The sequence below is a fragment of the Dichotomopilus funicola genome (assembly GCF_033296635.1).
Source record: "Dichotomopilus funicola strain CBS 141.50 unplaced genomic scaffold C8A04scaffold_40, whole genome shotgun sequence".
Lineage (NCBI taxonomy): Eukaryota > Fungi > Ascomycota > Sordariomycetes > Sordariales > Chaetomiaceae > Dichotomopilus > Dichotomopilus funicola.
Window position 1 is genome coordinate 185,297 of NW_026944061.1, and position 25,936 is coordinate 211,232.

At 56.3% G+C, this 25,936-nt stretch overlaps 7 protein-coding genes across 7 annotated transcripts; 4 read left to right on the forward strand and 3 right to left on the reverse strand.

The window, feature by feature from the left end:
- Positions 1 to 135: 135 nt before the first annotated feature.
- Positions 136 to 1,070, forward strand: C8A04DRAFT_38019 (uncharacterized protein; the record flags this gene model as incomplete). Its single annotated transcript, XM_062784084.1, has 3 exons — positions 136 to 240; positions 333 to 504; positions 565 to 1,070. 3 exons carry the CDS (start codon positions 136 to 138, stop codon positions 1,068 to 1,070), a joined length of 783 nt encoding a protein of 260 aa, XP_062636176.1.
- Positions 1,071 to 2,327: 1,257 nt separating this feature from the next.
- Positions 2,328 to 10,381, forward strand: C8A04DRAFT_12918 (uncharacterized protein; the record flags this gene model as incomplete). Its single annotated transcript, XM_062777510.1, has 3 exons — positions 2,328 to 2,425; positions 2,506 to 8,384; positions 8,643 to 10,381. 3 exons carry the CDS (start codon positions 2,328 to 2,330, stop codon positions 10,379 to 10,381), a joined length of 7,716 nt encoding a protein of 2,571 aa, XP_062636177.1.
- Positions 10,382 to 11,337: 956 nt separating this feature from the next.
- On the reverse strand, positions 11,338 to 12,948 carry C8A04DRAFT_29575 (uncharacterized protein; the record flags this gene model as incomplete). Its single annotated transcript, XM_062781056.1, has 1 exon — positions 11,338 to 12,948. The coding sequence occupies one exon, from the start codon at positions 12,946 to 12,948 to the stop codon at positions 11,338 to 11,340; it is 1,611 nt and encodes a 536-aa protein (XP_062636178.1).
- Positions 12,949 to 15,500: 2,552 nt separating this feature from the next.
- On the forward strand, positions 15,501 to 18,513 carry C8A04DRAFT_38022 (Mechanosensitive ion channel-domain-containing protein; the record flags this gene model as incomplete). The annotated part of the gene is made up of 3 exons (XM_062784085.1): positions 15,501 to 16,911; positions 16,997 to 18,204; positions 18,250 to 18,513. 3 exons carry the CDS (start codon positions 15,501 to 15,503, stop codon positions 18,511 to 18,513), a joined length of 2,883 nt encoding a protein of 960 aa, XP_062636179.1.
- A 415-nt stretch (positions 18,514 to 18,928) lies between these two features.
- Positions 18,929 to 20,137, reverse strand: C8A04DRAFT_12949 (Alpha/Beta hydrolase protein; the record flags this gene model as incomplete). Its single annotated transcript, XM_062777527.1, has 6 exons — positions 18,929 to 19,357; positions 19,454 to 19,579; positions 19,638 to 19,789; positions 19,848 to 19,888; positions 19,944 to 19,986; positions 20,074 to 20,137. The coding sequence occupies 6 exons, from the start codon at positions 20,135 to 20,137 to the stop codon at positions 18,929 to 18,931; spliced, it is 855 nt and encodes a 284-aa protein (XP_062636180.1).
- Positions 20,138 to 21,888: 1,751 nt separating this feature from the next.
- On the forward strand, positions 21,889 to 24,216 carry C8A04DRAFT_12947 (heat shock 70 kDa protein; the record flags this gene model as incomplete). The annotated part of the gene is made up of 3 exons (XM_062777526.1): positions 21,889 to 21,956; positions 22,245 to 22,924; positions 23,000 to 24,216. The coding sequence occupies 3 exons, from the start codon at positions 21,889 to 21,891 to the stop codon at positions 24,214 to 24,216; spliced, it is 1,965 nt and encodes a 654-aa protein (XP_062636181.1).
- A 518-nt stretch (positions 24,217 to 24,734) lies between these two features.
- On the reverse strand, positions 24,735 to 25,550 carry C8A04DRAFT_12967 (uncharacterized protein; the record flags this gene model as incomplete). Its single annotated transcript, XM_062777534.1, has 1 exon — positions 24,735 to 25,550. The coding sequence occupies one exon, from the start codon at positions 25,548 to 25,550 to the stop codon at positions 24,735 to 24,737; it is 816 nt and encodes a 271-aa protein (XP_062636182.1).
- Positions 25,551 to 25,936: the final 386 nt, after the last annotated feature.

The window sequence follows — 25,936 nt, forward strand, 5'->3', positions numbered from 1 at the left end:
TGTGGCCTTACGTATAGCTACTATCTTTTGGCGTGGATGCCCCGCAAGAAAGCTGGGGTAAGACAGTGGGCCGTCTGCCGCCCTCCCGCTCTTGCCAAACCCAAGTCGCAACGCAACCTGGAACTCAATTCCACTATGAGCGAGACAGAGATGAAGGTCGATCCAGCCCGAGCATCCGCTCTCATTTCACAGATACAGGGCGTCAATGAACGGATAGCTGCGGTCGCGAAGGGCCGGGCCGTAAGTTTGTTTTTTCTTTCTCTGTCTCCGTATTTTTTTCTTCAAGTTTTCTTCTTTCCTCACCTCACGTGTGCTGACAACCGTGACTCAAGGTCCGCCTCGTCGCAGTCTCAAAGCTCAAGCCCGTCAACGACATCTTAGCTCTCCATCGGGCACCGGTCAACCAACTCCATTTTGGCGAGAATTACTCCCAGGAGCTAGCCCAGAAGGCCGAGTTGCTACCCCGGACCATTCAGTGGCACTTTATCGGCGGTCTCCAGTCTGGTATGTCCCGGGTCTAATGACTTATCAATCGTGAACCACAATTCCCTGACTCGCCAACAGGCCGCTGCAAGGAAATCGCTCGCATCCCCAACGTCTGGTGCGTATCAAGCGTCGACAGCCTCAAAAAGGCCCAGCTGCTGGACAAGCACCGCGGGGAGCAGATCCAGACAGACCCCAGCGTTCAGAAACTCAACATCCACGTCCAGGTCAACACATCTGGTGAAGAAAATAAGTCCGGATGTGCACCGGGCGCCGACGTCGTCTCGCTCTGCCGTGCCATTGTGAATGACTGCCCTAGCCTACACCTGCTCGGGCTCATGACCATTGGGGCCATCGCGCGGAGCGTGGCTACCACGGCGGAGACAGAGAACGAGGACTTCAAGGTGCTAGCCGGACAGCGGGACCTAGTAGTCAAGGAGCTCGGATTGCAGCGCGAGCTAGAACTGAGCATGGGCATGAGCGAGGACTTCGAAGGCGCTGTGGCCATGGGCAGCGGCGAGGTCCGCGTCGGCAGCACCATCTTTGGGCAGCGGCCGGCCAAGGCAGAGGCCAAGATTTTGGATTAGTGGTTAGTCGTGCTAGCTCATTTGGCTAAATAGGTCCCGAGGGCGGCGGCTAGCTGTCCAGACGAGTTTGTTGGATATAGTGGTGACTTGGTTCGACTCGGGCGTCATCCTTGCGGGTAATGTTTGTGTTGTATACATATGTTACACATGTATACACATATATCAGAGTTGAGGTTTTGTACACGTAGACGACGAAGAGATGGATCGGTGATCAGCTTGAACTGTTGACATCCACTAAGGGCTTCACTGAGAACAGTTCGCATGTTTCCGAATCAGCTGGTTCGTCACACAAGATCGGCACCTTTTTCATCCCCCCGCCCCCGCTATCACCCACCAGAGCCATCGTCGTCACAGCTTCAAAACCTAGCAGGGTTCGGCCAAGACAGATCTGCACATGGCGTGAGAATTGGGGTGGGACTTTTGGAATACAACAAATTTAGATTCCTCTAAAAAAATTTCCCCAAAAAATTGGGTCAACAAATTGAAGCTGCAGGTCCTCCTGCAACTGTCCGAGACCGCATCTTCTGTGTATGAAGGCGGTGAAAACAGAGCTCTCGGAGTGGTCGTGGAAGCTGAGAGCGCAGCTGCGTGGGTCGCTTCTGCAAACGGGAGCTCCCGTGGTCCGAGCTTTCCAGCTTCGAAGGCGAGGGGCTGCAGGGGACATCCCGGTCGCACCCTCCTCGGTTGCTCGGGGAACCCAAATAAATCAACAACAGGGCAGGGGAGGGCAAGGCAATTGGCCCGCAGAGCGCCAACGCAGGGCCTCAAATCAGGACCAAATCGTGCCTGCATCCCCCCGCGACCGCATTCCCCCCCTCCTCTTGATTATCGACTTTTGGTCGTCTCTGCTTACCGTCACCACCAAAGCCTCCATTTTCTACAATTTCCTCGACTTTATGACCCGTTATACCCTGCGAGAGCATCATGTCCGCACTGCGTCTGCATTGACTTGACCTGCAATTTTTTTGGCTGCCCGTCCTTGTTTTTCTCTTTCTCTGGTCGGCTTTTTGGCGGAGTCTGGAACTCGATACCAGGCGAGGGAGAGACTATTTCCCTCTTTTGACGCTCAAGCTCGAGCCTTCAATCACAACAACAACAACCCACCTCAGCACCATCAACACAAGATACCCGCACCGCACCTGCGCTGCAGCGCCCCATTCGCCCGACTATCACTCGTCCCAACACCACCTTCAGGACGAGGTACAGGGTACCATATCTAACAACACAACTCCATTTATTACCATCACCACCGTCATAATGCCATCTATCGAAAGAGACGCCCCTCGAGACCAGGACCGGCCCATGAAGCACCAACATGCTGCATCCATTGACGTTGGCCGCGCCCTGGTTCCCATGTAAGTTTAACTAACCCTACAATACCTAATAAGTGGGCGAGAAAGCCAGCCCTAGCCGGCGCATGCTAACTCGGCCGTAGGTGGGACAGCTCTGACCCCGAGAGGGCCCCTCCTCCGCTTCCTCTGAACCCCCAATCTCCTGGGGTCTCCCGCACAGGCACCTCGTCCGCGATCCAATCGGCCCATGCCGCTATGGCCGAAAAGGCCCGTGAGAACGCGGCGTTGGTGCCTCACCTCCCCAAGCGCGTGGATGCGTCTCCGGAACGATCCGGGCTGCGACCGTCATCCCACCGCCGCATGCAGTCCCTCCAGCCCGCATCCGTGAAAGACATGAGCTTTATGCTAGAGTCCGCCAGCGGCCGCGAGTCACCCCAGTCCGTACCTAGGTCCCCAGAGAAAATGGACCGCCCAAGTACTCCCCAGAGGCGGGACACCCGAGACGTCTTCGTGGAACCGCGCGATGAGAGGCAAGACCGGTCGGCCACAAGTACACCGGTACCGGGGCCCAGTCTGACCCCGATCATCCGCCCAACCGCCCTCAGACGACCTCAGTCGAGCATCCTCGGCGAGAACGCACCACCCCAGTCAGCTACCATGCTGGCTCTCCAGAACATGAGCACCCAGGCTATCAGCAGCAGTAGCAACAGCGCCCCCGTCTCGCCGCTAAAAGAACCTGAAAACCCTCTCGCTAATATCACGAACGGTTCCAAGGCGCTCGTCAAGCCCCCCGGCTCGCTAGATTCTTTGTCTAGCCAGATCCTCTCTCTGACCGACATTGCCACCACCCTTCAGAAAGAGATGTCACTGCTCAGCAGGCGGAGCAGGGACAATGCCACTGACCTGCTTAGCCTGAAGGAGGCTACCAACACCCGTGACGAGGACATCCGGAAGAGCCTTCGTGAACTCATGGCTGAAGCGAAGGCGAGGGCCGCCAACAACACCAGGGATCCTTACGGGGGACCTTTGCTCTTGGAGGGTCGGCATCCACCTTCGTCGCCCACGCTCTCCAAGACGGCGCGACCGTTCTCACTACCCCGAATACCATCCCCCAATAGCTTTGCGGCTTCCTTTGACAGGGAGTCGCTACTTAGTACTCCTTCTCTTGTTTCGGACGCCCCACCAGCCGCTACCTCGGGTTTACTCGACAAAATCATGCGGGATATGGGTACCAGGGAAGGTCAGGAGATGCTTTTGGGTCGTCTGGCTGAGCTGGCTGACAGGCTTTCCGGCATGGCCTCGGCCGCTAAGGTGGAAGAGCTACTTCGCTTCCTCAAGTCTAACCAACAACAGGCCGTCGTCCCGCGTGCGGGCGGGGCTGATGGGAGCAACCGTGGCCGGAATTGGAGCTTTGACGAAGACGACACCATATCACGCCGGAGCGCCCTAGATTACCTTCAGGCAGCCTCAGCCTCCCAGTCCTCGCGGATACTTCCTAGGCAGGACACCCGGAGCACCCGGAGCGCTGACGGACTCGGCGACGATGTTCTCCAGGCCATCCGCAGTGTCAAGGATAGTGTAGCGCAGGGAGGCGGTCTTACAGCGGAGACCAAAGCGCTCGTCCGAGAGCTTCGCGGCGAGGTTCTTGGTATGGGTCGTGAGATCGGCCGCCGGCTGGATGAAGTGGCCGAACAAAGCCCTGGCGGAGCCGAAGGCGTCACCAAGGCCGAGATGGCTCGGGTTGTGGAAGAAGGCTTGTCCGAAATGAGCCAGCAAATGAACAGTCTGCTCCGCGAGCACCGTCGGCAGTCCACGGGCACAGCCTCCCCACGCGAGTCTTCCATCGACTACAAGGAGATTTACAACAGCGTTCGTGCAGCCCTCAAGGACACGCAGGCCACCAAGCCACGATCTCCCGAACTTCGTAGGGAGGACGTCGTCCAGGCCGTCAAGGATGCTTGGGAAAAGTACAAACCCGAGATTGAGATTCAGCAGATCGGGTTGGAGAGGGATGAGGTTCTGGCCTGTCTGCAGGAGGGGCTTCGCGCCTACGCCCCTCGGGACGACCGACCTCCCGGGGCCACCCGGGACGAAGTGTTCCAGGCTGTTACGGACGGTCTGAAGCACTACGTCCCTCCCAAGGTGGAGATACCCCCCGCTCTGTCTCGGGATGAGATTCTCGACGCTGTCAGGGAGTGTCTGGAAGAATTCGAGTTCCCCGTTGCGCCGGGCATGGGTAGCGACTTCACCCGCGAGGATATGCTGGATGCCGTTAAGGAAGGCCTCCACTCATTCGACTTCCCTACCCCCCCAGCGCCCGCGCCCGTTTCCCAGGTCACACGGAGCGACGTGCTCGACGCCGTTACTCAGGGATTGCACAGTTTCGACTTCTCGACTGTCAACTCCAACGCTTTGGTGCCACAGTCGGTATCCAAAGGGGACGTCTCTGATGCCGTCAAGTCAGGCCTCAAGTCGCTTGATCTGTCGTCCGACATCCTGGACGCGGTCAAGGAAGGTCTCGAGAGTTCGGATCTCCCTACGAATGTGCTCCAGGTGGTGATGCAGGGTATTCAGTCTTTCGACTTTGCTGCTGCTATTCCCCGGCCGGATCTCTCGAGGGTGGATGTGGCCGATGCCGTCAAGGAAGGGATTGAGAGCCTCGATTTCAACAACAGCGTCACCAACGCCGTCAAGCAAGCTCTCAAGGGCTTTGATTTCTCCTCGGCTCACTCGGCTCACTCGTCTTCCGCTCTGGTCCCTCATTCCGACGTCTCTCGCGCTCTACCTACCAACAACGAGGATGTGGCCGACGCTGTCAAGGAAGGGCTCAAGTCCGTGGACCTCAGCAAGGACGTGAGCGAGGCTGTGAGGAAAGCGTTGGAGGCGTTTGACTTCTCCGTTGTCTCCTCCGCCGTTGTTTCTCAGCCTGAATTCTCTCGCGGTGATGTTGTCAGTGCCGTCAAGGAAGGTCTCGATACGGCCCATCTCTCCAAGGATGTCGCCCATGCGGTCCAGGAGGTTTTGGAGTCCTTCGAATTTCCTTCCTCCTCGGCCGCCGTCGCTGCCTCTTCTGGCCCAGACCTGTCTCGTGGGGATGTGGTTGATGCTGTCAAAGAGGGCCTCGATTCCTTGGATCTCTCCACTGGCCTCGGAGACGCGGTGAAGAAGGAGCTAAACGCTTTTGACTTCTCCGCCATCCAGTCCACCGCACTGGCTGCGCCAGGAAGCGGCAACAGCGACGATGTCATGCAACGCCTCCAGGAGATCAAGGAGTTGTTGCAGGGCGAGATCAAAGCGGCATCCGAGGAGACAAAGCAGAACATTGCTGCCAACGCCCTAGGCACCGAGCAGGTCCTCGATGCGACCAAGGATGGCTTTGAAAAGCTGCGTCAGGAGATGGAAGACTATGTCGACCGTGCCAAGAGTGACTCCGGCTCGGAGCAGGCCGTCGACCAGCTCTTGGACACCTTGGATGGATTCCGCGAGGATCTGACTGAGTTGATCACACGCTCCTCAGACAACTCCCGTACGTTCCTCAAGGGTGAGGTTGATTCTATTCGCGATATTGTGAACTCCTCCATGGTCCCAGCAGCTCCCCAGCAGCTCAACAACAAGGAGCTCATCGAAGCCCTCCAGGAAGGACTCCAAGGCCTACGGTCGGAGATCAGTAGCCGACCGATTGCTGGGCTTACCGAAATTTTGGACGCTCTGCAGGAGGGATTGGGCGACATCCGTACCAGCCTAAACAACCTCCGCGACAAGCCGGCCGACCTGACCGCGAACGATGAGATTCTGGAGGCGCTGAAGGAGGGACTTGAGAGCCTGCGGTCCGACATTGACTCCCTCCGTGAAGAGAAGCAGAATGACCGTGCTCTGGCCACCATCAGCAATGACACGAAGGCAATCGAATCGACGGAACAGATGCTCAAGCATGACGATATCAAGAACCTCGAGGCCTTGATCACTCAGCTTGGCATCAAGGTCGAGGCCCTGGAGTCGACTCCAAAGCCGGAAGTCAGCTCCCTGTCCAAGGAAGACCTCGCTGAGATGGAGAAGGTGCTTCGCGACGTCACGGCCTCAGTCTCCAACATGCCAAACCGGGAACCGTTGGAGGCTTTGGAAGAAAGCATTCGCAAGATCCAGGAGACGGTGGATGATCTGGCTTCGAAGGGACCTGCGCCCCTGCCGCGATCTAGCACCGATGCGGCTTCCAGGGAGGATGTCGAGGCTATTGAGACCATTCTCCGGAATACGAAGGGCCGTCTGGACGATCTCATGGACGGCGAGCAGGCTATCCGCAAGGATCACATCGATGGCCTGGAGACTCTAATTCTCGAAGCCCGTGAAAGCGTCAACGGTCTGTCCTCGCAATTTGATGTCATCTCGCGCAAAGAGCACATCGATGCCCTCGGGTCGCTTCTCGACGACACCCGGCAGAGCCTGGGCGGCTTGGCCACCCAAATGGACAATCTCTCCCGCAAGGAGGATGTCGCTTTGGTCGAGTCGCTCGTGAACCAGGTTGTGGCCGCTTTTGACGAGATGAAGGAGCGCCACGAGAAGGCCCTCGAAGATCCCGAAAAGATCACCAAGACGGATGTTGAGGCTGTCGAGGCCGTGTGCCTCGACACCAAGTCCCTCGTGGAACACATCCAAAAGGTCGATCTCGTCAATCTGCCGTCAAAGGAGGACCTTGAGAGCCTAGAGCTCCGCCTCGGTGATGTCAAGGACAAGTTGGACGCTCAAGCTGACGCCAATATCAAGGGCTTTGAGGAGCGCCAGGCGGAGATTGTCGGTGTGAGCGTCGCTGTAACCGAGGTCAAGACTGCCCTGGATGAGTTCCAGTCACTCGTGCGGTCCAAGTTCGAGGATGGTGGTCGGGGTATCGATTCGATCCATACTATCCTCGACGCATTGGGCGAGAGCGTTCGCAAGAACGACAACATCAGCGACGATGTCAAGGAACTCCTCGACACAGTGAAACTTGAATTTGAGGACTCCAAGACTGGCCTTGTCGGCGTCAAGCTGGAGCTGGACGAGAAGCTCCAGTCCGCTGCGGAATCAATGCTCGCCAAGCTGGATGAACGCATGGCCGAGCTCATGACCAAGCACGAAGAACTCCAGCTGACGCAGGACGAGCGCGCCGCCAAGGGCGAGGAAAGGGATTCCGGCATGGAAGCGGCCATGATTGAGACGAAGACGATTGCGGAGGAGCTCAAATCCCTGGTCGACACGCTGGGCGGTGCCGTTACGGAGTCCATGGAGAAGGTGGAGGAATCCTCCAAGACGGTGTTTGAGCGCGTTGATGAGCTGGTCACCAAGTCGGACGATAACCATGCTGACAACAAGGTCGAGCACCAACTTACCCGCGAACAGGTCCAGGAGGCCATTGGCAAGGTAGACGGTCTTCACGGCCAAGTGTCAGAGTACCAGCCCAAGATCTTGGAGAGTGTGCAGGAAGTCATGATGGCCCTTTCCCAGCATTACGAGAACCTCAAGACGTCAACTCTGGCGATTCAGGAGCGGGTCGAAAACCCCCTGTTGCCCCCGCCGCCTGAGAAGTATGACGACACGGTGGTGCATGAGAAGCTCGATACTCTGGTCGGCCATACCCTGGTGGCTGGCAAAGCATTCGAGCAACTCGACACACTTGACCAAGTCCACGCGCAGGTCAAGGCCACTGCCGCCGAACTGGCCGCCTTCCTTGCCGCCCAGACTCAGCGCATCGCCGATGAGCACGAGGACCGAGAGAAGACGCTCCAGGAGACTACGATCACACTGGAGCGACGCCGGGAGGAGATTGATCAGGTTGAGGCTCTTTTAGCCACCCTCCGCGACGAAGAGGCACGGTTGAAGGAAGCGATCACGGTTACCCTTCCGGAAGAGCAGAGCAAGATCAATGAGCAGTTCCTTTCCAACATGATTTCCGAAGAGTTCCGGCTCAAGGAGGCGACCACCACCCTGATTGACGAACAGGCTCGGTTGAAGGAGACGTTCCTGGCTGCCCTCCACGATGAGCAGGCGCGTCTTACGGAGGCGAACGTCGCCTTGAAGGACGAGCACGATCTCTTGAAGGAAACGTTCATGGCAACCCTGAAGGAGGAGCAGACACGTCAGGCCGAGGCAAATGCTGCCCTGAAGGAGGAGCAGGAGCAGTTGAAGGAGACGTTCCTCAACGCCCTCAAAGAGGAACAGGCTCGTCTCATGGAGACAAACGTGGCTCTCAAGGAGGAACATGATCAGCTCAAGGACACTTTCCTCACTGCTCTCAAAGAGGAGCAAGCCCGGATCATGGAAACCAATGTTGCTCTGAAGGAGGAGCAGGAGCAGCTGAAGGAGACGTTCCTGGCTAGCCTCAAGGACGAGCAGGCCCGGCTAATGGAGAGCAACGTCGCCCTCAAAGGGGAGCAAGACGCATTGAAGGAGGAGTTCCTCGCCAGCCTCCGTGAGGAAGAGGGCCGCCTCAAGGGAATAAACGAGGCCCTGCGCGAGGAACACCAGAATCTCAAGGATGCCTTCCTCGCCAATCTCCACGACGAAGCGGCACTTCTTAAGGAGTCGAATGCCCATATCCGGGAGGAACAGGAGCGTCTCAGGGAGTCTTTCGCCGCGACCTTCAAGGAGGAAGAACAGCGGCTGCGCGAGGCTAATGAGGCACTACGACTGGAGCAGGAGCAGATGAAGACCACCCTCAAGGAGGAACAGGAGCGGTTCAAGGTTGAGTTGTTGGCTAACCTTATGGAAGAGGAAACCCATCTCAAGGAGGCCAACGCTGCGCTCCGCGAGGAACAAGAGCTCCTCCGCGCCGATTTCCTGGCCACGCTCAAGGAGGATGAGTCTCGCATCAAGGATAGTCTGGAAGCGCTACGGTCTGAACAAGAAGGTCTTAGCCGCCAAAAGACGCGTCTCAACGCCGAGTTGTCCTCATTGGATACCGCCCTGCGTCTTCGCCGTGAGGAACTCCACGACATGGAAGCGCGCGCCGAGAGCCTTGAGCGCCGGATCTTGGAGGGCGTCATGGACCACTCCCGAGTTCTGCTTATGGCCAAGACGAACCGCGGCAACGTTAACAGCACCCGCGACACGATGAGCCGCAAGCGTGTGACCTCCAGCCAGAGATCTGCTCAAGCAACGCCAGAGGCGAACGGTAACTCTTCGGGGACTGCCAACAACAGCAAATCCCGCAGCGCCATCAACATGGCCATGTCGGCGCGCAGCAAGGCCAACACGCCCAACGGTGCACCAGCATCCTCAAACCGGCGAATTTTGTCGCTCAGCCAGATCACTAACAATGTCCCCTCGGGCGGCATGAAGCGCAGCCAGAGCGTTAGGACAGCCGGCGGCGCAGCCGCTGCAAGGGGGCTGAGGAAGTCGACCTGGGCGCCGCCTGTTCCTGCGCTGCCTGTTGGTGCGGCAAAGGGTTACGGGGATCTCAAGGCTGCGGGCGGCGATGGCATGGGTGAGGATGATAAAGAGAACGCAGGCATGGGCCATCGCTTGCACGAGGGCGAGGAGGATGCGTATCATGAACACCAGCAGCGTGATGTATCATCATCAAAACCGCCGGTGGACATCGTCATTTCGGAACCTACCATCACCACCACCTCAGAGCCCGACATCGTGAACATCTCGGTTACGCCCTCGTCCGTTACGGAGTCGGGTGAGCACCAAACCCCACGGGGCGACGAGACGGAGGACGACGAGCAGAATTTCCTGGATGCAGAGGAGGACCGCTTCAGTGACCTCGGAGAGGATGCAGTGGATATGGACGGGGAGGATGAGGAAGGGGATGCACGGAATCTGAGGAGTTTGAGGCGGTCGAGCCATGGTACGACTGTGATCACGCCTGCGGACGAGGAGGGCCGTGAGGAGGAGCGGAAGGGCGATGGAGACATCGACGACGCGGCGAGCGACTGGACGGAGAGTGTGGTTGGGAGGGAAAGTGAAGGGAGCGTGGATGCTGGTGGGGATGACCCAGTGGGAGTGATTGAGACGGGCGTGCCGGTTGCGGCAGCTAGTTGAGTGGGAAGGAATGAATGTCTGAGTGATTATAGGGTTTATGATAGGGGGTTTGGTGGGTGGATGGACTGATTTTGGTTGGGTATGAGGAAGCACGATGCTACGATGGGAACTGGGAACTGGCCAGGGATTGCGGAGGACCTTGTGTGTGTTGCTTAAGCGTGGCGGTGGTGTGTTGGTTTATTTTTCCTTTGTTTAGCTCTTTCCCTTTCTCGTATGTTTTGTCTCTTTTTTTTTATTCACGTTTTATTTTTACGTATCATCATGTCACAACACGTCTGCATTTTACCACACACCCTGCCACCAAATACGATTGTGGGAAGGCCAGTGGTTTGTTGAGTAGTAGTAGGCTGTGCGGTTTATGGGTGTGATTTTGTCTTGGTGCTGGAGGCGCTATTGGGTTCCTCCTTGGTTTGGGGTCTCGCCGATGTATGGATAGGATAGCTTGACTGAGTTAATATGGATATTGACGATAACCTTTATTATTTTTGCTGCGAGCTTGTGACCCCTGTGTGAAACATCGAAATATTGTCAAGCGAAAGTGGTTTAACAGAGGTTTGATACGTTCTATATATGCTTAGGAATAAGCATAGGGCTTTAAGCGTGATATTTCGTATTCCTCTACCTCCTCTCGATATGTTGCGCGATGATCTGAGGCCTCGGGCTTAACCAGAAGGTTGGTCGGAGATTTAACTTTTTCCACTCGACAGGTAGGTGTTCGAGGAGGAAGAACCGACCTCTAAGTTAATAAGAATAGAACAGTGATATCTTTGTCTTGTCCGCTAAGTTACCGAAATTCAGCTGAGTGGGTCTTATATAGTAGGCGCTTAGGGACCTCGGGAACTGGGTTTGTTTCTTAGTAGAAACACTTGATTCCTCAATGGCCACTGAAACCATCATTTGGTTGTTTTACATTCCTTTTCGTACAATACATGCCACGCCGTTCTCCCCTTACATATCTACCTATGCCTCGGCCCAATTTTCTCCCTTCCGTCCATCCATGGCCTCAACACCTCCGGTATCACCACAGTTTTCTCCCCCTCATCCCACCCATTCTCCAAAATAGCCGCCAACACCCTCGGCACCGCCAACGCCGTCCCGTTGACAGTCCAGGGAAACGCCGTTTTCCCTCCCGCAGCCATCTTGACCCGCGTGGCTAGGCGGCGGGTCTGGTAGTCGGTACAGACGCTGGCGGAGGTGACTTCGCCCCAGCCCTCGTTGCGGTCGCGGCGGGAGGGGAAAAAGGCTTCGATGTCGCACTTGCGCGTGGCGGAGGCGCCGAGGTCAGCGGTGGGCATCTCGAGGACCCGGCAGTGCAGGCCGAGGGAACCGAGGAGTTCGGTTTGGAGATCGATCATCTCGTCGAAGAGGTCTTGGGTCGCGTCGGCGTCGGGCGGGGTCCAGGCGAAGAGCTCGACTTTGGTGAATTCGTGTACGCGGTAGAGACCTTTGGTGTCAGCGCCGCGAGCGCCGGCTTCGGCGCGGTAGCAGCGGGATGCGGCTACGCGTTTGAGTGGGAGGTCGCTTTCGTCGAGGATGGTGTCGGCTTTCATTCCGGCCAGGGGGATTTCGGCGGTGCCGGCGAGACAGTGTTCGCGCTTACCGCGGGCTGCGTCGTCGGAGGATTGGGCGATGGCGTAGATTTGGGTTTCGCCGTGGGTATCACGGGGTTGGAAACCGCAGGCGGCCGCGATGTGCGAGTAGACCATGCTGGGGGGGCTGGCCTGGCGCCAGCCGGCGCGAGTGGCGGCGGTTAAGGCGTAGTTGATCAGGGCCTGCTCGAGCTGGGCGGCCTCGTCGAGGAGGTGATACCACCCCCAGCCGGAAGTCTGGGCAGCACCGGCAAAGTCTAGGATGCCTAGCTCGGTGCCGATGTGGACGTGGGAGCGCCACACGCGGTCAGACGGCGCCGGGCCCGGTTCCGGGTGGTCGTTAATGTAGCTTAGCACTGTGGGCTCGGCTCCGCGTGGGGTGAGGTCGCTGGTTAGGTTGGGAATAGCAAGGGCTAGGCGGTGCATCTCGGCGGTGAGGGAGGACTCGGCTTCCTCGATGTCGGCCAGGCCTGCCTTGACCTTGCGGCCCTCTTCTAGCAGCTGGTCGCGGGACATGGAGCGGAAGCCGGCGGCATCCTCGTCGGCGTCGTCGCGTGACGTCCCCGGGTTGGCTAGTTGGCGACGGAGGAGATTGCCGCGCTCACGCAGGCCGCGGCCTTCACGCTGCTTGGCCTGCCATTGGGCGAAGAGCTCGGTGATGCGTGCTGGGTGCTCGGCGGCAGCATGGTAGTTGCGGTCGCGGCAGTTTTGGGCGTAGAGCTCGGGATTCTCACGGATATGGCGGAGGTCGGGGGTCGATTTGAAGGCGGTGGTCTGGGGGCGGTCTACGGCTGGAGGAGGGGTCTGCTGTGAGAGGGTGCGGGTGGTATGGTAGAAGGTTGTTGATCTTGTTAATGCTGTTGATGTTGTTGGCGGGTTCCATGGGCGAGCACAGGCCGATATGAGGAGACGTGGGGCAATTCGAAGGAGGGGGGAGTGGGTGTGCAAGGGGCACCGTAGGCGGGCCGGTGGTCGCATTATGCGAGATGTGTTGAATCAGATTTTAGCTAGGATCGTGGTAGAAAATGCTGAAATTTACATGTGTTTTATTAAACCGTAGTGGGCGTGAAAATGGAAGGCGCCATGCTCGTTCTGGTCGTTGTTGAAGTAGAAGAATTCAACACCTCAAAGCTCCAGGGGAGCTATGACCACAAAAGCTTGGCACACTCATCACGGCCACCTGCAACCGGCATACATACAATGTCGTGGAACCGCCAACTTTAACACGCTGTGCTACTTACTATGTATTGCAACCACGGCCCTGAGTCAAATGAGACGCGATTTAACACCTCTACAAAGTACTTGTCGGCTACCTACCCTATGACATAGGGTAATTGAACATTTGAGATAGCCCGGCCCGGTTGCCAAGCCCGGGGCCCGGGACGACTTCCCCAGGTCGAATTTGTGGCTTCCGATGACCGCCTACCGCCGACCGGATATTTGGCCGCGCTCTAAAATGAAGAGTTAGAGAGGTCTGTGGATTGTCGCGCCTGGGTTGTAATGGAGACAGATCACATATGGATATAGCATCAGCACTTCGTAGAACCCGCCCGCCGTCAAAGTTGTCGCACGGGATGTTGGTGCGACGGGCGAGTCAGTTAGTTTCAGTATTTGCCCTCCCGCCGAAAATGATCGTGTTGCTTGGCTTTTTTTGGTGCTCGTCTGTGCCCTTTGAATCCCGAGTCTAGACCAACTTTCTCTCCAGTCAGGATCCAACTCAGCCTCCTTTTGGGGGCCACTGAGGCTCCAGGCGGTGGGCCAGACAAGCTCTCAAACAAATTGTCACTTAACTACGGAGTCGGACAGTGCCGTTTTGGTGTGCCTTTTTTTTTTGTGGGGACACAAGCGTGACAAGGTGACAAGGCGTGATAACCCACCGAGCTTCTCGCCTGACAAAACGCAGATCGCAGCTCGATTCAAGGGTCGAGGCAAGCCTCATGACGTTATATCATCCATGCGGACCCTCAAACCCCCGCATTACAGGCCAATGGCTTTGAGACACAAAGATGAGGCCGGGCTGTCGTTCCCTCGTCTCGTTCGTGTTGATTGACGAGGGGACAAGGTGAAAATGTTGGTTGTTTGTTGATGGGCAAGTGGTAATCCTTCAGCTCTGATCGTCTGATCCAGCTTAGAGCATTGTCGTGTCTGATGAACGCTACTGTGGAGAGACGTCAACTTTTTTTCAACTTTTGCTCTTGAGATCACCTTCTCCGCCGACCGTTGTCTCTCTTCCAAAGACCCTAGATCCTAACGTTCATCATGTTGGTGTGCTGTGAGAAGATCCGAACGGTTTTCGCTCCTCTTTTTCAACTCCTTTTTTTCAGAGGCAAACAAGGGGCTTCCGTTGCCGGTTGTGACGAATGGTCCAATCGTCCGGGGCTTCCAACATGAAACAAGAAAATATGTGGGCCTTCGCGTTTGGGTTTTCTCCTCAGCCCGCCATTCATTGGCCCAATCCTGCCAAGCCATTGCGCCGGAGATCTCTGAACCCCTGCCCAGGACCGCCAACCCAGCAAACCTGTGTGACCAATCGAGCCAGCTCTGGGGTCTCAAGGGGAACGAGGGAAGGAACCCACCATGGCGAACATGGCCGCCATGGAAGAGTCCCTGCTCACGGGCTGCTGGCGGGTACCTGATGGCGGCGCTAGGGCATCTCGGCAGCACTGTTTCGAGACAACGCCTTTTCCGGGAGCGGCCCAGCGGGAGTGGAATACGGAATGGAACCTGGCTTGACCAAGGGCTGTTAGGGTCCAATCGGCTGGCACCCCTTTCCTTCGTGTTGTCGTGGGCTTGGAAGCTGGAAATTTCCAATCGAGATGCAGGGTGCCACAGGCCATGCCGAGGGGACATGGCCCGGATGCAACTCAGGAAAGAAAACCGAACCCCCCCCAAAAAGTTGTCGATCTTCGAGAAGGTCTCCCTGCTTCCCCTCATCCTCCACCCTCCCTCGTCAACTGATCAGGAAGGCCCTAGGGCTTCTCTTTTCTCTATTCTTCGGCATACATCCACACTAATGTGACGTTCTGCACATCCCCTCGTTAACCCACTCTTTTCCCAGCGAACAAACACACACTCTCTTGCTCTGTTCTTTTACAGAAGTACTCTCGTTTTTTTTCGGACCACCTCGCCCTCGTTGACTTCCGTCTTATTGACAACGGCCCAACGGTCGATGCCATTGACAGAAAAAAGAGTCCTTTGTGTGCGACTTTTGACGGCTGTTGGCATCCTCCTCGAACGCCGCACCTCGATTCCACTCTACGAATTCTAGAATCCAGTCGCTTCTTTCGGCCTCGTCATCGATTCTTTTTCTGGTCCTTTGGCCCCTTCATTCTAGACTCTATTTTATTTCTTCGGGTGCCATTAAGGAGCTAGACTTCTTCTCGCGCTTTCCGCTTTAATATTTTTTTGGCGTTTCCTGAAACCTCGACGCGGTACAACACAGTCGACTTGAGACGAAGTACAAATAGACCCCGCCGCTGAGACACTCACAACCCATCGTCACCCGTGCCTCTTCCTTGCGGGTTTGACCAATGTCCCTTAGGTCGACCAGATCACCCGGGAATCGGGGCTTTGTCCAGATCTCGGGTGGTGCCAACAGCACCGAGATGCAGGATATTCCCCTCCGGACCATCAAGTCCAACGCCAGCTCTACTGGCACCCGCCGAGTCAACGCCGAGAATATGGACGAGAAACACGCCCTCTTCCACAAGGCCGTCGGCGGCCCGGCCGGCAGGCGCCGCGTCCGCGGCGACCTACAACGCTCGAACAGCGACGGCAGCGACGAGGCTTCGTTGAACGCCATGGGTCGCTTGTACAATAAGATTGTCGGCTTCTCCGTCCTTACGCGCTACCTCGTCTACGTCGTCCCCGTGGTTCTCCTGCTTGCGGTTCCCATCATTGTCCTCCCTCTCACGGGGGACAAGGACCGGGTTTCGCTCGGCGACGGCCACCGCCATAGCCTGTTCTTACTCTTCGTCTGGTTTGAGGTCTCCTGGTTGGCCCTCTGGGCCGGGAAGATGGTCGCTCATATCTTGCCCTTCATCTTCATGTTCTTCTGCGGCGTCATCAGCTCCGGCACGAGGAAGTACGCCACCGTCCTGCGCGCGCTCGAAATACCGCTTTCGCTTTTCTTTTGGGGCCTCGCCTCGTGGCTGTCGTTCAAGTTTATGTGGGATGGCGCCAATCGCTCGTGGTCCGACGTCATCGTCCGCATCCTGCTTTCGCTCTTCATCTCGTCCGCCGTCTTGCTCGGCGAGAAGTTCTTGGTGCAACTGATCAGCATCAGTTACCACCAGCGCTCCTTTGCCAACCGCATCCACGACTCCAAGCGCGAGATCTTTCTCCTCGGCCTCATGTACGAGGCCTCCCGCACGCTCTTCCCCATGTACTGCCCGGAGTTTGCCGAAGAGGACTATGTCATCAACGATAGTATCGAGGTCATGCTCGCTCGGAACAAGGCCAGTGGGAAGCAAGGTGTCGCAGCCGCGCCTATGAGGCTCGTCGGTGACGTCGGCCGTTTCGGGGACAAGATCACCTCTGTGTTTGGCAACATCGCCTCGGAGATCACCGGCAAGCAGGTCTTCAACCCCAACTCGGCCCACTCCATCGTTGTCGAGGCCCTTGAGAAGGTCCGCAGCTCCGAAGCCATGGCCCGCCGTATTTGGATGTCCTTTGTCGTCGAGGGCCAGGAGGCCCTCTCGATGGACGATATCATTGAGGTCATGGGCCCCGCCCACCGCGAGGAGGCCGAGGAGTGCTTCAATGCCATCGATGCCGACCAGAATGGGGATATCAGCTTGGACGAGATGATCCGCAAGGTGGTTGAAACTGGTAAAGAGCGCAAGGCTATTGCGCACAGCATGAAGGATATCAGCCAGGCTCTTGCGGTTTTCGACAAGGTTCTTCTTTTTGTTGTGCTGATTATCGTCATCATCATCTTCTGTACGTTTTTTTTCTTCTCTTCTTTTTCCATTCCCATTTTTCCTGCCTCAAGTTCAGGCTTCAAATTTGTGCTAACACAATCTAGTGGCCGTTTTCCAAAGCAGCTTCATCGCCACCCTTACTACGGCTGGTACCACGTTGCTCTCGCTGTCCTTCGTCTTCGCCGTTACCACCCAGGAGTTCCTCGGTTCTTGCATCTTCCTCTTCGTCAAACACCCCTACGATGTTGGCGACCGTGTGGATATCGTGGGCCCGGAAAAGGAGCAGCTCATTGTTGAGAAGATCTCTTTGCTCTACACCGTGTTCACCCGCATCGACAAAATGCAGGTCGTCCAGGTCCCCAACATTGTCCTCAACAATGCCTGGGTTGAGAACGTGACGCGAAGCAAGGCCATGAAGGAAGTTATTGACGTCAACGTCTCGTTCGACACTTCGTTTGAGGACATCGAGCTACTACGCCTCGAGCTAGAGCAGTTTGTGCGCGCCCCAGAGAACAACCGCGATTTCCAACCGGATATTGCCATCGGTGTCGGCGGTGTCGGGGACTGCGACAAGTTGACGCTCAAGATTGCCATCAAGCACAAGTCCAACTGGCACAACGACGCCGTCCGCGCCACCCGTCGCTCCAAGTTCATGTGTGCCCTCACGCTTGCCCTCCGTCGCGTGCCCATCAACGCCCCCGGAGGCGGCGGTGATGCCCTCGGCGGACCCGCCAACCCCGCATACAGCGTTGCCGTCACGGACGAGTATGCCGCCAACGCCCGTGCTGAATCTGAGAAGACCAAGACGGCGAAGAAGCTAGCAAACCAAAGCGCTGAGGAATCCGCCACGGCTGATGAAGCCGCTGCAGCCGAGCAGCGCGCCGCCGACCAGATCAACACCCGCAATGCCGTAGTCGAGGCCCTCGACGACTGGGGCTACGATAACACCCTCACTTTCTCCACCAGCCGCGATCCCTCGTCCGACCGCCGCCAACCATCTGACGTGGGTTCCGGCTCCGGCGGCGCTAACCTCGCGCACTCCGCTTCCCGCCGTTCCAACATCCTCAGCGGTTCGAGTACAAACTTGGGTGCCCGCGAATCCCAACGTGGCCGCCGCCCAGCCGGCGAAACTCTACCCCCGCACGCCCTTAACGAAGACCCCAGCTTGCCGGGTGTGCATCTCACACAATCCACATCGTCCAACCGCCCCGGCGGCGGCAAACGGTCCTTTGACGTCGAGCGCCAGGCCGGTATGTCCTCCCCTCCACCGGCCGGTGCTAGCGCCCCCACGGGGGCTTGGGGCACATACAACGTGCAGCAGCAGCCGTTGCAGCACCCGCTACACCAACACCAGCAGCCTTACGTCCAGGGTCCGACGCCCATCGACACAACTGTTCAACAACATCAGCAGCAACCCGGCACGTATCCGGGGGGTGTGACGTCACCAACCCTGACGTCTCCGACGCACTTGCAGCCGGGGTCACCGCCTCCCGGAGCTGGTGGGCGGCCGCTTGTTGGGGCGAGGCAGAGAGGGACCAGTGTGAGCCACCCACAACAGCAAGGGGGATCTAGTCAGGGACAGGTTGGGCCGACGGGTCCGGGGGGAGCGGGTAGAATTTGATTTTTTGGGACTCGTCGTTTTGATGAGGAGGAACTAGGCAGGATTGTCTGAGCCTCTCGTTAGATACGGGAATGGGTTCATATTGCCCAACAAACCGTAATGGTGAATGAAATGGGAAAACCGGAACTCAGAAGAGAATTGGAATGGAACAAGGAATTTTCATCCACGTACAAACAGACATATTTTTGTTTAAACTACTGTTTTTAGAAAGAGGGGAGAGAACACTGTGTAGCATGATCATTTTATGGAGTTCAATTATTTCATAGATGGCAAACGGACCTAAAGGTTTCTTGACATTGTTTGCTATAGACCCATTTTAGAGTGAGTGTAAACCTCAGGGCGTATGTATTAGTCCATTCCAAGGTCAAAGTTCCTTTGTTCCTCCTTCATCAGCTCATAGCCCTCCCATCCCCAATCAACAAACATGTTCCACCTCCGGCACACCCCCCTCCGCCTCCCCCAACTCCGTCTTCAATACCCTTCCAAACACCTCCAGCAACACCTCAAAGCACGCCCGGCTCACAGCAGGGTCATACCGGCCTTTACTAAGCTCATCACGAATAAAAGCGTGCTGCGCCCACGCAAACTCATGAAAACTAAACGTCGTCTTGGCCTCGCGCATCTTGGCGCGGATGAGATCGCGGCCGGCGTCGGGCACGTGTGTGTCTTTGATGCCGAAGATGAGGGAGACCTCGCCGCGGATTTGGTGGAGGCGGTCGAGGGTGTGGGGGCTGTTGGTGCTTGAAGGGGTGGGGGAGGAGTCGGGACCGTTGTGCGGGCCGAGAGTGCGGGTGTGGATGTCCGTGGGGAAGTAGCAGACTGAGGCTGTGATGCGGGTGTCGAGCTGGGGAGTAGGTAGGTAGGTGGTTTAGCTTGGGTTTCGCGTGGGAATCTAGAAATAAAAAAGGAGAGAAAAAAGGAGGGGAGGAAGAGGACATACACTGGCACGGAGGGCTAGGTGCCCGCCTAGACACATCCCGGTGGCTCCGATACGGCCAGTGCATGTCGGGAGGGAAAGAAGATAGTCCACCGACTTGGTTGAGTCTTCGTCGTAGGAATCGAGGGTCTGGAAGCTTCGACATTAAAAACTAGACTTGCAAATCCTAAGACCCTGGATTATTTACCTTTGTTATTTTCCACTCATTTCCCTTGTCCGTGCCTGGCACATCGTACGCTAGGGGCTCTGGGCCGGTAAAATCATGGTAGCTGCTGGGAGCGGCAACAATGTAGCCCTGGCCAGCAATCTGCCTGGCAAAACGAGCAACAGGGCCAGTCACTGTCCCAGGTCAGGTACTCGTCTGTGGTGAAAATATTAACAGGGAAGGCTATCTCACCTTGGTAAATCTCACTGAATAGAACAACCCCTGGAAAGCGACTGAAGAGTGATATTAGCTCTGACATCGCGAGGGAATCAAGATGTCAAGACTCACGCATTGGGATAGCCTGCAATGGTGGGATGGAACAAAAAGATCCCTAGCAGGCGTTTGTGAGTTCACCATCACCATAGAAGTCCAAGCCCATGTCTCCTGTGATAAACCCTGTAGTTGAACCAGGACATACTCATTGTGCTCTCCTTGCCGTTGGCCAAGGTCTGCACGTCTGCAAAGCTCTCCTTGATCAACATGGTGGCGGCTGTATGAAACGTCTAAAGGAGCTGTTTCGGAATCGAGGAATTGTAGGTTCTTTGTTTGACAGTTTTTCTAAAGTTGATCAACGCAAAATGTAAATTAAAATTCTCCCAGGTACGTAGTAAGCGCACATATATCCTTGCACACAGCGATGCCCCGCTCTCCCACAGCTTAGCTAGCGAGTACCTAAGGAGCTAACCTCCTAACCTCGCACGCCTCGCAAAACGCGGCACACCAAGTACCCTGATGCCCCGCTTTTCTACAAAAGTGAAAGAAGAGGGCACATCATAAATCAAGGCGTCGGTAGTGTGAAGCAAGGGTTTAAAAAGCAATACCAAGACCACAGGAATATTAGGGTTCTGAGTAGCTATCCCAGGTATAACTATCAAAATCAGTTGAGGTTTGATCGAATGTTGATAGCTTGGACTCAAGGTATCTGTTTTGGTGTGCCGCTTTTTTTGGCCAACTGCGGGGCAGAAAATCTTTATCTTATCGCCAATTCCATGACCTCATTTGGCGGTGGCGGGGGTCGCTGAAAAGATGACGCTGAGAAACTCCACGCCGACTCAAAGCAGAGAAATCACTCGGCCTCAGGGGAGGAACATCGCACCTCTAAATCGCTTCTGTGTTGAATCAAGGCCAAAGAAAGCTTGGCTTGGTCATCTCGCAAATCACGTGCGGTTCGTTGGGCATTTTCTTTTAGGTGCTAGCGGTTAATGGGAAACAAAGAGTTCATGCTGTGAAAAACTTCAGGCACCCAAAGCTGAGTGAGCTGCAGGAGGGAGGCGGGCCAAAGATGCTGCAAGATCGTGGGTGGGTTCTTAAGGGGTACCTGGGGGTACAAGTGTGAATGTCCTGCAGTAACGCCACATCCAAGTGGAGCCTGCCGTGCCTGCTGCCCTGCTGCCCTGGCTGCTGTGTCGATGCTTGCGGCTGCCGCGCCTCATCCCACCCCTCCTGAGGTATGCAAAGCGCCAGTGCTCGACGGAAACGGCTGGAAACGGCTTGAAATGGCGGATTAATACTGCTGAACCAAATCAATTGTATTCCATGTTTCTACTATGTAGATTGGGCGTCTTCATCCCCCCGGCTGATGGCAAGCGGATCCTCTCAATTTTGGCGGGGCAGTCTGCATGCCCGGTGGTGGTGGCGGCGTCTAAGTATCAGCATCCCCAAGTTTCAGTGAGGTGCTCCTCGGCAGCTTGGCAGGATCCTTTCAGAGCTATTCGTAGGTGAAGGGGCTCCCAACCATCAATGCAAGCTGTCCAAAAGAGGAAATTGCAAACTGTGACCGAGATTTCAAGTGATGTTTACTTTAAAGGCACATGATGAACGACCCGGTCCCTCTAGAAAGGTAGAGAGTCATCTGGTGACCAACGGACAGACCTGTTGGGAGGCGCTGAAGAAACACAAAGACTAGCAAGGCTGCCACTGGAATATTCCAGTCTTGTGTGGAGGGGGCGAGGGGTTGCCAGGCCAATCCAGAGGTAGCCGGCGGTACCTTTGTGTAGTGGGGTGGGAGAACCCCACCGAAGGTCGTGGAATCTCAGCCCAAATTCAAGCTGCGCTTAAATTCGGAAAGCTTTTCTGCCCCTCCTTCCACTCGCACCTCCTCCATCCACCCATTCTCTCTTCAACCCATCTACAACTTTGCATCGGCTTTTTCTTCCTTTGGGGATCAAACCACGACCGTTTGCACTGCACATAATCGACTTCCCATCACTGCACAACGCGAAAAACAGACAAGATGGCACCCGCGGTCGGTATCGACTTGGGCACCACCTACTCGTGTGTGGGTGTCTTCCGTGAGGATCGGTAAGTTCTAAAACTTCCTCTTTCTCCTAGAATTACCTTGGGCGTGTTATGGGCAGATCGCTTTCCGCTCGGCGTCAACCCGGCTCTGGAACATCTTTCGTTGATTGTGGTTGGTGCTTGTGCCTGGTGCACAGGGGACCGACCTCATCAATTGGTTCCCAAGCTGTCGGGTTTGCCCCGCGCATAGAGAGGTCTGGCCTCGCCTGTTGCTTGTCAACGTAGGAATTGGTTGAACGGCCGAAAACACCAGAATTTGCGTCTTAACAACATGCTAACGTCTTTTCACAGTTGCGAAATCATCGCCAATGACCAGGGTAACCGCACCACTCCCTCTTTCGTGGCCTTCACGGACACCGAGCGCCTCATTGGAGATGCCGCCAAGAACCAGGTCGCCATGAACCCCCACAACACGGTCTTCGACGCCAAGCGCCTCATTGGCCGCAAGTTCAACGATGCTGAGGTCCAGGCCGACATGAAGCACTTCCCCTTCAAGATCATTGAGCGCGGCGGCAAGCCCATCATCGAGGTCGAGTTCAAGGGCGAGAACAAGACCTTCACCCCCGAGGAGATTTCTTCCATGGTCCTGACCAAGATGCGTGAGACCGCCGAGGCTTACCTTGGTGACACCGTCAACAACGCCGTTGTCACGGTCCCCGCCTACTTCAACGACTCTCAGCGTCAAGCCACCAAGGATGCCGGCCTCATCGCTGGTCTTAACGTCCTCCGTATCATCAACGAGCCCACTGCGGCTGCCATTGCCTACGGTCTTGACAAGAAGGTCGAGGGCGAGCGGAACGTCCTGATTTTCGATCTGGGTGGTGGTACCTTCGATGTCTCTCTCCTCACCATCGAGGAGGGTATCTTCGAGGTCAAGTCCACCGCTGGTGACACTCACTTGGGTGGTGAGGATTTCGACAACCGCCTCGTCAACCACCTGGCCAACGAGTTTAAGCGCCGCAACAAGAAGGGTGAGTTTTATTCCACATTTCTTTGTATTCCACGGCCGACGGATTCATGGACATGTAGCTAAGTTAGTCATTTAGACCTCACCGGCAATGCCCGCTCGCTCCGTCGCCTGCGCACTGCTTGCGAGCGTGCCAAGCGTACCCTATCGTCGTCTGCTCAGACCTCAATTGAGATCGACTCGCTTTTCGAAGGTATCGACTTCTACACCTCGATCACCCGTGCCCGTTTCGAGGAGCTGTGCCAGGACCTTTTCCGCTCCACTCTGCAGCCCGTCGACCGCGTTTTGACCGACGCCAAGATCGACAAGTCTCAGGTCCACGAGATCGTCCTTGTCGGTGGCTCTACCCGTATCCCCCGTATCCAGAAGCTCATCAGCGACTACTTCAACGGCAAGGAGCCCAACAAGTCCATCAACCCCGACGAGGCCGTTGCCTACGGTGCCGCCGTCCAGGCTGCCATTTTGTCTGGCGACACTAGCTCCAAGTCGACCAACGAGATCCTGCTGCTCGATGTGGCTCCTCTCTCGCTCGGTATCGAGACTGCCGGTGGTATGATGACCAAGCTCATTCCCCGCAACACCACTATCCCGACCAAGAAGTCGGAGGTATTCTCCACCTTCTCGGACAACCAGCCTGGTGTCCTGATCCAGGTCTACGAGGGTGAGCGCCAGCGTACCAAGGACAACAACCTGCTCGGCAAGTTCGAGCTTACCGGCATCCCGCCTGCCCCTCGTGGTGTCCCCCAGATCGAGGTTACCTTCGACCTTGACGCCAACGGCATCATGAACGTCTCCGCTCTCGAGAAGGGCACCGGCAAGACCAACCAGATTGTCATCACCAACGACAAGGGCCGTCTGTCGAAGGAGGACATCGAGCGCATGCTCGCGGAGGCTGAGAAGTTCAAGGAGGAGGATGAGGCTGAGGCCAACCGTGTATCGGCCAAGAACGGCCTTGAGTCGTACGCCTACTCTCTCCGCAACACCTTGAGCGACCCCAAGGTCGACGAGAAGCTCGACGCTGCCGACAAGAAGGCCCTCGAGGACAAGATCCAGGAGGTTGTGGCCTGGCTCGACGACAGCCAACAGGCCACTCGTGAGGAGTACGAGGAACACCAGAAGGATCTTGAGGCTATCGCCAACCCGATCATGATGAAGTTCTACGGTGCTGGTGGCGCTCCTGGCGGTGGCGCCCCTGGTGGCTTCCCCGGCGGTGCTCCGGGTGGCTTCCCTGGCGCTGGCGGCGCTCCCGGTGGCGGTCACGACAACGACGGCCCCACTGTCGAGGAGGTCGATTAAAAGGACAAAGTGGGATTGACATTTGGGCCGGCGTTTCTGCTTTTTTTAACTTTTCTTTTTCTCGGTGGTAGTCAGGGGCTTACACCTAGATCTGGTTTCTCATGATGATCATGATACAGGGGAAAAGTCAGGGAGGCTCTCATGGTTGTACTTTAGTTACGATTCCCGTTTCCTTGCAATGAATTAAGGAAATTTCTAAAAAAAATTCGTCCTCTTTCTTCTCTGATCATGTGACATGTAGTATGCCTACATAACTAGTTGTAAACAGTCAGCCTCACAAACGAAAGGTTGACCGCAGCAAAAGCCTACCGCATTAGGATGGTCAAACGTGGTTTCGACGCGGTGTTATGATTATTATGCTTGTGGTATCAATAGCTAAGGCAATTAATATTTACTCAGTGTTGCTGGAAGGAGATGGTATTGTATCGCTATACAAAACTCAAAAATATACATGGTTTGAGAAGACTCCGTGATCCCCTTATATTACGACATTAATGACTTGCATTAATTACCTTAACTCATCGGTTCTCTCTCTCAACCTTCTCCCGTCTCGCCCTCCTCCACTCAGCATCCTGCCTCCGAACCTCATCATCATCCACCGCGGGCGCCTCAAACGGCGTCCGGAACACCGTCCCCTCAACCACCCTCTCCTCCCGACTCTCCCAAACATCCTCGCTGCTCGGCCCACCCCGTCCATATTTCGCGGTCTCTTTGGCGCGGTAGTGCTCCCGAATCGCCTCGGCGCGGGCTTCGGGCGAAAAGGATTTGGTGCGCATGCAAAACCAGAAATCGTCCCAGAGCTCGGTACAGGGTCGGACGGTGCCGTAGCGGTAGACGGCGTTCCATTGGGATCCCGGGGTGTGGCAGTGCCAGGCGTAGTCGAAGGCGTCGCGGCAGGAGAGGGTCGTGGGGAGGGAGTGCTCGGACATGGAGATTGAGTGGGGGGAGCGGGTGTCTTTTTCTTGGGGGTGGTGTTGTTGTTGGTGGTCTTGGGAGGGTCCGGTGGTGGTGGAAGAGTTGGAGGCCCAGGGCAGCCATGAGGAGGAAGAGGAAGATGATGATTGAGAGTTGGGGTGAGACGGCGGCTGTGGTGGGTTCTGGCTGGGATTGGACTGCGAGGAGGATTTTTGAGCGTCCTTCATGAACATGTCCATGAACAGGGCCATCTCGCGGTCACTCGAGTTTGTGGGTTTGGACTGGTTGGTTGCGGAAGGGGACTGGGATGAAGATGACCCAGTCGCCGACGAAGAGGTTCGGACCGCAGTTGGGGACGATGATGGTGAGCTATTTGAGCCCGTAGGCGGAGGAGTCGAGGACTGCCAAAACCAACCCATGTCGATGGTTCTGAGGTCGAGGTTGGTCTAGAAAAAGGGTAGTTTTCGGGCTGCGGTCTGTTTCCCTGGCACTCGTACACACAAGATGGGCGGGCGGGCTGAGATAGTGTTGAGGACCAGGTCAAAACTCTGTGAGATTCGATCGAGAGGGGGGAAGTGAGGGGCAGGTCACTGGCCGCCGTCGCGTGGGAATGAGGCGCTGGATGCCGTGTGCCTGTGGTCGGGGGTCTGCAGCGGGATAGTTTCTTGCATGCATGGAGCGGGAAATGATTGGCGTTGGAGAGTGGGGTATTCACGTTTTGCGAGTCGCTAAGGAGTGTGGGGTCGTTCAGAAAGGGTTCAGCTAGAGTAACTGTGCTCAAGCTCGAGGGGGTATCTAAGGAATC